Raw genomic sequence first — 12274 nt, 5'->3', positions numbered from 1 at the left:
TTTAGACAAAGCACTGTAACTGTTTCTGGAAAGCTTAAACTGGCTATTTTCCACCAGAATATTATAGGCCTTTTTAATAAGTTAAATGAACTCAAAATCAATGTGCACAGCCAAGAAAGTGTAGAGCACACCCCTAATAATAATAATGGCGTGTGACAAGGGCCTCCCGTCGGGTAGACCGCTCGCCTGGTCCAAGTCTTTCGATTTGACGCCACTTTGGCGACTTGCGTGTCAATGGGGATGAAATGATGATGATTAGGACAACACAACACACAGTCCCTAAGCGGAGAAAATCTTCGACCCAACCGGGAATCGAACCCGGGCCCTTAGGATTGACAGTCTGTCATGCTGACCACCCAGCCCACCGTGGGCGGACACACCCCTGTAATTGCTACACTGAGCACCACACCTGTTCTGGAGTTTGATTGTTAACATCCAGTTGCAGTTTGTTGATGTTACACGGCCGAAAAAAAGGATGTGTTGCTATCTTTGTTAAGAACGGTGTCAAATGAAATGCAATGGAAGTACATGATTTTTGTGGGGAGCAACATTGCCTGTGCCACTGAACTACCTGTAAATAACCCAACCTCTTTAATTGTAGCACTATGTTGGGCATATTCAAGGAATCTTGACCTCTTTTTGGAAGACATGGATCAACTTCTACCGCACCTTTGGAGATGTAAATGAGATGTCATAGTACTTAGAGATTTCAATGTGAGTTTCCTAACAGAGTAGCAGGAAGATGGACTTGGAAAATCTGATACACATTCACAACCTCAACTAGTAGTCAATTTTTCTATCACAGTAGGTTCAAATTCAAGCACCCTGATTGACAATATTTTCGTAGACTGAAGAAAAGCTGGCAGTATCATTATTAGTAAAATATTGAATGGTCTCTCTGACAATGATGGCCAGAGACTTAATATTAATGATAATATTTTCCAGAATAAAACTGAGCCTCACTGAAAGACAGTCAGAGCAAGAAATGATTAAGGCCTTTAAATCATGCCCCCACACTGTAAACTGGAGAGACATTGCAAAAGAGATGTCAGTTTCAAATACAATCTGTTTTGCAATTAAATTACAATAATATTTGAAAATTTATTTCCAAAAAGAGTTTACAGGGACTGGCTCATAGAAATCACAAAAAAGCCATGGGTCACAAAGGGGATAAGGATATCTTGAAAACAAAAATGCAGGTTGTACATTAGAGCAAAAAATTCAGGCAACACTACCCAAATAAATCATTATGAAAAATAATGTAAAATGGAGAATGCAAGCTTCCTCATGAACTTCATTGATGAAATCATCTTGGTTTATCATCCCCGTCATGATAGGGTGCTATTACAATGTTTGACGGGTTTCCTGCTCATCATCTTCAGTCATAATGTACCATGATAACAAAACAGGAACATAGGTGACTTCCATTGAGGTTTTACAGATATACTCCAGGTACAGAAAGGTGTACAGCATTGCAGTACTGAAATATTTAATTCATTGTCAAATAACATCAATGGTCAGTGTAGTAACAGTGTATTATTTAAAATAAAATAAAGATGTAATGATTTGATCATCTTTTTTTTCTTGTGCATAGAGTCAGCTTGGTTATTTACAGATTGGGCATGGTTATATTAAGGGGTGGCGAGATGCCCTTCTTGTCATTTATATGAAATTTCATTTAAATTTATGGTTCAATTGTTTATATTTATCGTCCTGATTACAGTTATGGAATTAGTTTTACTATAAGCCTGAGTAATTGAAAATTATGGCTACTTAAAGTAACAACAACTTTGTGTAATGGGATAATATTTTCACCTAATGGACAGTATTGGAGGAATTTTCACCACTCATTCAAAAGTATACTTTCCAACTATCTGAGATCATACTTTAAATTACTTGGAACTAATTAATTTGCACATTGATTGACATTAAAAGTTTGAATGTTCATAATTTTGATTACCTATTTTGCTTTAACACCTATAAAATTCTGATGTTTGACAGAATCATTAAAAGATTGATTTGAAGGAGGATACCATTCTTGTAAGTAGGGGATTTCAGACTAGGGAAGTATAATAATGTTCCATATACTTTTATAATTAACTAACCTGAAACATTTTTCATAAGCCAGATAATAGTAAAGTCCTAGAATCCATGCAATATAGTAAAATCTAGTGTAGCTGATTTTCAAAACACCAAGTTATTTCAGAAATTACACCATATTCTTATGGCTGTCTTTATACACCACCTCTCCTCCAAAATCAGCACTCTGTACCCAGCAAGCACAATGCTCACATCTCTGTGTTGATTAAAGAAAAAGTCTGCGACTGGCAAGTAAGTGAGTAACATTTCTATACTGGATAGTGCTCAAGTCTCAGTTAGGCAAGTGAATAGACAACAACTATTCCAGTAAAAGGGAGTCTGTGACTGGCCAGCATTGGGGTAATATAACTATGTCGGTTAGAGTTCTGAGAAGTTATCCAACACAAACATCTCATGTGAAAATCTGTGCTTTGACATCATATGGGTAACATTTATGTATCATATTTGTAATCTCAAAGTGTTAATGTTCAACCACTGTGATTTACTGAACAGTGTAATTCATTCTGCTGACTGTACAGCAAATTATATTGTGTGCACTGTTAATTGCATATTATGCCATTGTTAAGTTCAACAAGTCCTATGACTCTGATTAATGGTTGAATTAATTCTCTTCTGGATATGTTTACAAAGGAAAAGATGTGGGTCTTTTTATCTGTGGCTCTGTGTTCTGTATAACTGGAATTGGCCATTCACAATGTGATAGTGTGAATGAAGTGGGAGGAGTCACTTTTAAAATTCATATGCTGTTTGGTCTACATCATTTGGCACTATCCTACAGAGATAAGTTTACAGCATATCATTTCAGTCTATTGAGACACGAGATTTCTGAGACACAGGGAACTGAGTGCATCAACAGGTAAGGAATACATCATAATGTATGTTTAAAGTTACATAAAGGTTTTAGATAGAAACAGTAGCTTAACATTTAGGACAGGGAGCAGTGGCCTTTCTTCAGAGTAGCTATTTTTCTCCTGATATATACGAGGTGTGACTGGAAAGTTTTAAGAATGGATCTGCTACTGCTTACTGGTTTGGCGGGCAGGTACACGGAGGGTGGGGAGTGAGTCATTGCCTTGTCCTTGAAAGCCCTCTGACAGGAAAATGCATTTTCTTTGTTCATTTCATTGCGGCAGCTGGTTGAGTGCAGGTCAGTTAGGGCTTGTTACAATATTCTGTCTGTGTGAAAATGAACGTAAAAACAGAACAATGAGTTTGTGTGAAATTTTGTTATAAAACCAGGAAATCAGCTTCTGAGACTTATGGACTATTAAAAACAGCTTTTGCAGGTAATTGTATGAGCCATTCAACTGTTTTTGTCTGGTTCAACGGATTTAAAAATGGTCATGAATCATTTAAAGGTGAACTACGGTCTGACCGTCCTTCCACCTCAAAAATGTTGTGAAAGTTCACAACTTAGTGCACTCTGATCGTAAACTTACAATTAGAGAGATGGCTGATGAACTTAAATTAAGTTTCTATGCGGTTAAGTCAATTGTAACTGTAGATCTGAATATGCGTCAAGTGTCCACAAAATTCATTCCAAAACTGTTGTCAAGTGACCAGAGACAATACCGACTTGAGGTGTGCCAAGAACTGATTAATCAGACTAAAAATGACCCAGATTTGTTAAATAGAGTAATTACAGGTGACGAATCATGGGTATATGGATATGATCCTGAAACCCAAGTGCAGTCTTCCAGACAAATACGGAGAGTCCCCTTAACACACTTCAGGAAAAAATTTCCAGGAATGTTTCCAAAAGTGGAAACACTGTTGGAGTCAGTGTGTTCAGTCAGAGGGGGACTGTTTTGAAGGAGATACATCACAGTGGCAGGGACGTACCACCATTGTACAATTACAAGCCCATTCTTAAAACTTTCCAATCACACCTCATATGCATGAAGTAATCTAAAAATAACTACCGTAATTATCTGTGTGTAAATAGATCAGCACCATGCACAACATACTATACAGAGGCAACCAGAAATGGTTAATTTTGCCTATTAATGTGTAGCACGTATTATAGCATAGCCTCTGGAAAAAAAGAGAGTATAAATTAAATTATCGGTACTCAACAAAGGAAGCGCTATATGCACTCTCAGAATAGTAATTTGTAGTATCTTTGCCATTTGGTACAAAAGGGATGACCCCCTTTCTTTTTTTTTTTTTTTTTTTTACTGTCTTCTTGGTTCTGACTTTTTAGCTGACGGGCACTTATTGTTCACGGTCTGTAACTAATACAATTGTCTGTAGTAAAATTAGTAATATTTTGAATATATATGAAACTACTGCTTATAAAAATTGTGTTTTTGTCAGTAGCAAGTATCTTTTCTGCCCATCATTTAGTTACATAATAATTAAATGTTGCCCTGGCCATTTTGTATAGGCTCATTGTTGTAGCAACGCCATTAATGATAAAAATGATATAAGCTATTTTAATTGTCATTTAATGCTAAAGGTATTAAAAAGAATAATCTCAATAAATACAAAACGGCATTGTGTAATATTTTTCCATTCACTTTTGTCCAGAGGTACAGTTTTATTCAGAGTTTGTTGTTGTTGTTGTTGTTGTTGTGGTCTTCAGTCCTGAGACTGGTTTAATGCAGCTCTCCATGCTACTCTATCCTGTGCAAGCTCCTTCATCTCCCAGTACCTACTGCAACCTACATCCTTCTGAATCTGCTTAATGTATTCATCTCTTGGTCTCCCCCTATGATTTTTACCCTCCACGCTGCCCTCCAATACTAAATTGGTGATCCCTTGATGCCTCAGAACATGTCCTACCAACCGATCCCTTCTTCTGGTCAAGTTGTGCCAAAAACTTCTCCCCAATCCTATTCAATACTTCCTCATTAGTTATGTGATCTACCCATCTAATCTTCAGCATTCTTCAGTAGCACCACATTTCGAAAGCTTCTATTCTCTTCTTGTCCAAACTATTTACCGTCCATGTTTCACTTCCATACATGGCTACACTCCATACAAATACTTTCAGAAATGACTTCCTGACACTTAAATCTATACTCGATGTTAACAAATTTCTCTTCTTCAGAAACGCTTTCCTTGCCATTGCCAGTCTACATTTTATATCTTCTCTACTTCGACCATCATCAGTTATTTTGCTCCCCAAATAGCAAAACTCCTTTACTACTTTAAGTGTCTCATTTCCTAATCTAATACCCTCAACATCACCCGACTTAATTCGACTACATTCCATTATCCTCGTTTTGCTTTTGTTGATGTTCATCTTATATCCTCCCTTCAAGACACCATCCATTCCGTTCAACTGCTCTTCCAAGTCCTTTGCTGTCTCTGACAGAATTACACGGTCATCGGCGAACCTCAAAGTTTTTATTTCTTCTCCATGGATTTTAATACCTACTCCGAATTTTTCTTTTGCTTCCATTACTGCTTGCTCAATATACAGATTGAATAACATCGGGGAGAGGCTACAACCCTGTCTTACTCGCTTCCCAACCACTGCTTCCCTTTCATGCCCCTCTTCTCTTATAACTGCCATCTGGTTTCTGTACAAATTGTAAATAGCCTTTCGCTCCCTGTATTTTACCCCTGCCACCTTTAGAATTTGAAAGAGAGTATTCCAGTCAACATTGTCAAAAGCTTTCTCTAAGTCTACAAATGCTAGAAATGTAGGTTTGCCTTTCCTTAATCTTTCTTCTAAGATAAGTCGTAAGGTCAGTATTGCCTCACGTGTTCCAGTATTTCTACGGAATCCAAACTGATCTTCCCCGAGGTCGGCTTCTACTAGTTTTTCCATTCGTCTGTAAAGAATTTGTGTTAGTATTTTGCAGCTGAGGCTTATTAAACTGATTGTTCGGTAATTTTCACATCTGTCAACACCTGGGATTGGAATTATTATATTCTTCTTGAAGTCTGAGGGTATTTCGCCTGTTTCATACATCTTGCTCACCAGATGGTAGAGTTTTGTCAGGACTGGCTCTCCCAAGGCTATCAGTATTTCCAATGTAATGTTGTTAACTCCCGGGGCCTTGTTTCGACTCAGGTCTTTCAGTGCTCTGTCAAACTCTTCACGCAGTATCGTATCTCCCATTTCATCTTCATCTACATCCTCTTCCATTTCCATAATATTGTCCTCAAGTACATCACCCTTGTATAGACCCTCTATATACTCCTTCCACCTTTCTGCTTTCCCTTCTTTGCTTAGAACTGGGTTTCCATCTGAGCTCTTGATGGTCATACAAGAGTATTAACAGTAATTTCTATAAATGTGTATGCTGCCACTGCACATGGGCAGCTATTCTGGAACATCAAGCCTCACAGAAAAAATAATTAAGCATTGTATTTAATTGGCTTATCATGTAATATCAAAGGAAGATTTTATTTTAATCCATCGTAAGACAGATGTCTTGAAGTTGGAATACATATGATATTTCTGGCGATAGAGCCTGAGAAAATTTAGTCGTGGCTTTTAACAAACATAAGAGAATTTTTAACAAAAAATTTCATTCAATTATCAGAATATTCTCTTTAAAAAAGTTACCTGATATTATAACTTGACTCATCCATCTCTTCATGGTTGGATTTACTGAACACAACGTGTGAATGAATGGACGAAAAAAACTTTCTGAATTACCCTTGTACATATGTCTTTTTACAGTTTATTTTGAAATTTTGTTTTTTGCTGAAGGTTTAGTATGATTGTGGGATAGTAGTGTTTTCATAGTATATGACGTGCTATTTTATATGAGTGGTAAGAAGAAGACCAGATAAAAAAGTGCACAGTTTACAAAAACATGTAAAACAGTAATTGCTACTGATTGTTTTTGTGGACATTCACTTCAAAAAGCTATTTTTAAAATGTAACTTAATCCCAAACATTCATGATTTGTGTATTTGCAACATGAATATGGTGTCTTGAATGGAAAGATTTCAAACAATGAAATGAATAAAGGCAACCACTCATAACATACACGAAACATTCAGCAGTGGATAGGAATATAACCAAGATGCTGAATAACAAGGATTTGTTCATATTCCTTGTACTGGAGAAGAATGGAAAGCTTGGAAGCTGAGTTCAAATACTAATTTTCTTTGTGTGTGTTCATGCTTTGCTCAACACATGTTTTTCACCCCACTGTTTGTTTTCCATCCGTGATTTTACAGAATCACACTGATGGAAAGAGAATAGTATTCTACATGTAAGGAACAATCCGCCACTCTGCCATCCAATATAGTAAAAGACTAGTTAATGATTCATTTTTTGCCTTCCACATTGTTTTTGAGCCTCAATCTTGAGAGAATTCTGTTGATTTTCTTAATGTAGGACGGCTTTCAACAGGATTACCTTTCTTCTTTTAATAGGTTCATACCCTGCTAAACATTTACCAACTGCATTATTCATCCATCTGAACACACATTATCAGTATGTCTTTGAATAACTAGAAATTTTGATTTTCTTACAATAATCCTGCACTTTTTAGTTTAAAACTAGAGGTTTATTACAGAAAAGTACAAAATAAACAATAAATGTTTTGTAATTTAAATAACATTTTCTTGAAAAGTGCCTTTAACAACTGTCCACTATTTTGAGCAATACCTGTAGCAGAAATTATATATATGAATGGGCTCTCCTTCCCTCTTTCCTGACGAAGCAACCATTTGTTGCGAAATCTTGAATTTTGTGTGTATGTTTGTGTTCGTTTGTGTGTGTATCGACCTGCCAGCGCTTTTGTTTGGTAAGTCTCATCATCTTTGTTTTTAGAAATTATATATAGATTTAAGTACGCATGTTGTTCTCAGTCAGACAATGTGTGTGTAAGTGAACATTATGAACTATGTCTGAAATTGCTGCAGGTATGTATGTGCTGCATACAAATGAATTAGAGGACTACTGTTGGAATAAATTAAGCCAAACTTTCATCTAGTAGAGAGAAGACGAAAAGGATTTTCAATTTATTTTCATTCTGTTTCAGCTGAACACATTCTCATGATTTTATTTTTGTTACACAGCAGCTGTGGCACTCAGTCAACATTAGCATTCTATAATTTGTTTGCCTATCAATCTGCAGATACAATATTTACCAAGTTGTTTGTTTTCTTTGAGAACTCTCAGTTCTGCAAAGGAGCTCCAAAAAGCCAATTTATTTCGTTTCATCTGGCTGTATGTGGTGAATACCATAAGAAACATGGTAAAGGCAGTAATAAGAGAGTAACAACTACTGTTACTTACAAGTAACCTAATCAGCCATTGGTTCACTACCTACTTTTGAAGATGAGGGCCTGAGTCTTCCCAGCCAACATAGCGTGTGACTGGTCCCAGAAGGTGCTTCAGGTATTCGAGGAAGAGCTTATATGCTGTTGTTTCTGACAAACGTTTACTCCATGATTGAAAATGCTCCAATGCAGCCGCCCATGGTACATAATCTTGTTCCTTCAATAGGTAAAGAGATAACTCCAGTGCAATTGATGCATTCAGCACTCCAGCTCTGTAAAATAAACATACATTGGTAAAGATTACTGCTACAGATTTTTTTAAAAAAAATTACAGTACTCATTCATTAATGAAAGGCCTTATTATTATTCAGCTTTTTGTTTGCTTTTATCCTTAAGCATGAGCATTATTTTATTAAAATCAGACCATTGTTAATGAAGTTTGTGGCTGAAGGATGAGAAAGCATGTTTTGATAAATATATGGGGCAAAGGCAGGAGTTTGGAGAAAACATGAAAGAGGAGATACACCAAATTTTATTTGTACATTAGAGTTTTTAATTAATAAAAATGAAATAGTTTGCTGAATGCTACCAAAATTCTTTTACAAGGTGTATTTTTTATAATCTTTATTTTTCAAAGAGTGACAGACTAAGTACATTTACAAAATGAAACTTAATAGACCACTGCAACCCATCAGCTTGATTCATCTGCAATATAGTGGTGCAGTAGATAGAGTTCAGGCCTTTATGACCCTAGTGGTCGGATTTGTTTTACTTTGTCACTTAGTTTCTGTAACAACTTAAGGTAAAAAAATAAGACTTAGTTTGTGTGTACGTATTGAAATGTAATAAGGTAATGGTGAAGTTTAAACCTTGATTATATTAAAACCAAACTTGTAGCAACAGGACGTAACTTTGGTTTAAGTAGTTCATAAGATTCATTTTCAAACAGTGAGAAAAAAATTGATAGATGAGGAGGCTTTCAACCTAGCAAGAACTGGAACAGGGCACACACTTTCTGCCACCATCTGTACAGCTCTGTTCCTTTGCTCCAGAAAACACTTATCTGTAACTATTAGTTGTTCTTCCCAAGCAAAGCTGTGAGACACAGCACTGAGTTCCACCTGCATATCTGAAGTTAGATTGGAAATTTGTAGTCCAGAAGCAACTGGCAAATAACATACCAAATCCTTTTGATATTTCATTCACCCAGTCTACAGGAAAGAAGCACCAAGTCAATGCTGTGAGCAAGCAGAAGATGCTTTTGCATCTCTCTTCAGTTACTACCACTACAGTCACAAAGCACATGTATGAGGAACTTAGTTTCCTGAGCAGAACTGTAGATTCATTTTATATAGCCTTATGTGTAGCTGAACAGCACAAAACCAAGGTATGAGGCAGTGTTAGACCTATTTTGTGTAAATGTCATGCATTATAGATGGAAATGGTGTAAGTATTATGGTATGCATGTTCCTGTATACACTGAAGTTATTTCACACAACTTCAGTTCTCACTTACCTGGAAGTGTAAGGTGAAGGGTCCTATAGTCATTAAGATATTAGTTAACCAAGTGAGTGGTGGTGGAACACACTTTCATCACCAAAAATTAGTTGAAAAAGAGCCAAGTGTTGACACAAAACACCTGACCATCAAACTGAGTGCATGAGTGCCCCTGCCTCACTTATTTTCTATATGCAATTTCAATATCATTCAAAATACCTTTCAAGGTTTGTCTTGGTTATTGTGAGTATACAAGACCTGCTTCTAGCTCAATGACAGCAAATGAATGTTAAACTTTTGTGGTGGTTTGAAGCATATACATCCATACTCCACAAACCACTGTAAAGTAATTTCACTGTTCAACATGTTAGGATTTCTTCTACAGGAGCCTCAAGTTAAGAAACATTAAATGTGGAAGCAACCAAAGGTCAAAATAAACTGTGGACGAGTCACTAATTTTTGTTCACATATAACAGGAAAAAGTGTAACAAAAGGGTGTTAATTATGTAACCATGGACTAAATAGATTATGTTAACCTTTATGGAGGAGTATCTTTAATTTATGCTCTAAGGTCTTGTTTCATGCAAGAATGAATAAGGATTGCTCTCGCTGTATTTGTGATCATAGCTAGTCACATTGTATATGAACTGCTGTGTCAAGGTCTGCAATTTACAAAATACTCCGAATGTGTGTGTTAAAAGTTCACCTTATTTAAGTAACATAAGCATCCTCTCCATATCAAATATGCAAGTCTTTCCAGCTTTTCAGTGTAATAGCAGCTGCTACTACCAGTATAATTAGTGTCAAGCCAATTCAAATTTAAGCAATGGATGTATGTATAAAGTTGAAATTTATGTCATATAATGAGGTCTACTGTCCCTTGGTGGTGTCAAAAATTGAAGATTCTAAGTAAATGTAATCAAAAGATATGGCCATTTGCGTCACATATTTTGATACTCACATACACACTCATCAAAACCTATAGGGTATTTCCCACTGGTCCAGAACAATGAAATTTGGCAAGAAACAAGGCTTCACAGTACAACTAAAGCAAAAAATCTGAAATTATATCACATAAATAAATTCATTTTTCATTTGCTATCCATCTTAAAATTGAAAATATTCTTGAAAACCTTTGAGTTCATGGGACCTATGTCTTGCCAGTATCAATGTCTATTACAGGCAAAAATCTTCAAGATTCTCAATTATGGCAATGGATGAACTGTCTATATATATAATTAAGTTTGAACGGAACCTTCAATGTGTGAGACCTACTCATGTGCGGCCAATTGTTTCAGCTTATAAATGTCCATACTTGCAACAGCCTTTAGTCTGTACTGAATTAATGAAAGGAAAATCCATGAAAGAAAATTTCACTCATCAAAATACTTGTTCAGAATTAGTGAGAGAAAGTAATTAAATTTAATTCAAAGATATTATCTCAAAAGGGAAGAACAACTTTCACTGAGCGAGGTGATGTGGTTGTTAGCACACTGGACTCACATTTGGGAGGACGATGGTTCAAACCTGCATCTGGTCATCCTCACTTAGGTTTTCTGTGATTTCTCTAATCCACTTCAGGCAAATGTTGGGATCGTTCCTTTGAAAGGGCACAGCCAATTTCCTTCCCCATCCTTCCTTAACCCAATGAGATCGATGACCTCACTGTTTGGTCCACTCCCCCAAATCAACCAACCAACCAACCTATAACTTTCAATTTCCTATTTACAGCACTCTTGCAACTTGATACTGATATCTGAAGGTAAAATTAAAGGGCCATTCATGATTTAAAGGCTAAATGTTGAGAGACACACTATACCTACCATTCAATTTGCATGTGAAGTATGGTACCAAAGACAGAGTAAATGCCTCTATGCTCACTGTAATTAGACTAACATTGTCTTTGCAGTACCTATGCAAATGAACCATGAAAGGCTATAGTGTACTCGTAGATGCCTTACCCAATACCGGATCTTGAAACACTGTATGCTACCACTGGTTAGTTGTTGTCATTAATCAAATCTCTCCCAATTAATTTTGCAAAATTTCTGTGACACTCTCTCACTGAAATGTAGTAATGTAAAATAGTTCCAGGCTTTGTTGCCCCTACTATGTCTTAGAATTCATCTACATCATTCAAAATCCTCATTTCTATACCGTGTGAAAAGTGTCTTGTTCTTAAAAAATTGTAATTAAGGAAATATTATTGCTTATCAAGACTATGGAATAAACAATCAAATTTCAGAAATCCAGTATTACCGTGTTTTAGCTCTCATTCGTTATGACAAAAAAATTATACTTATAACATAAAAACAACCAACAGTGCAGCTTATTTCATTTGTTTCCAATCCATAGTAGCAAAAGGAGCATGAAGAAATTGAATTAAGTTACTGCTCTGTGAGGATTCCAACAAAAATATTAGATAAGTGATTTGTGATAATCCACACTATATTCTGGTTTAATGCTGATCATCAAGAAAATC

General features: G+C 36.1%; 1 protein-coding gene across 5 annotated transcripts in view; it reads right to left on the bottom strand.

Moving 5' to 3' along the window:
* The window catches only part of LOC126187525 (glutamyl aminopeptidase-like), a 249380-nt gene that overhangs the window by 48409 nt on the left and 188697 nt on the right, over window positions 1–12274 (bottom strand). For all 5 annotated transcript variants that reach the window (XM_049928662.1, XM_049928663.1, XM_049928664.1 and 2 more), the window contains one exon: window positions 8346–8567. In XM_049928662.1, coding sequence (XP_049784619.1) covers window positions 8346–8567 — 222 coding nt within the window. The remainder of the gene's footprint in view (window positions 1–8345; window positions 8568–12274) is intronic.

Source organism: Schistocerca cancellata, chromosome 5 (assembly GCF_023864275.1).
Source record: "Schistocerca cancellata isolate TAMUIC-IGC-003103 chromosome 5, iqSchCanc2.1, whole genome shotgun sequence".
NCBI classification, from domain to species: Eukaryota; Metazoa; Arthropoda; class Insecta; order Orthoptera; family Acrididae; genus Schistocerca; species Schistocerca cancellata.
Note: the sequence above shows the minus strand (reverse complement) of the source record. Positions and strands in the feature narration are given on the sequence as shown.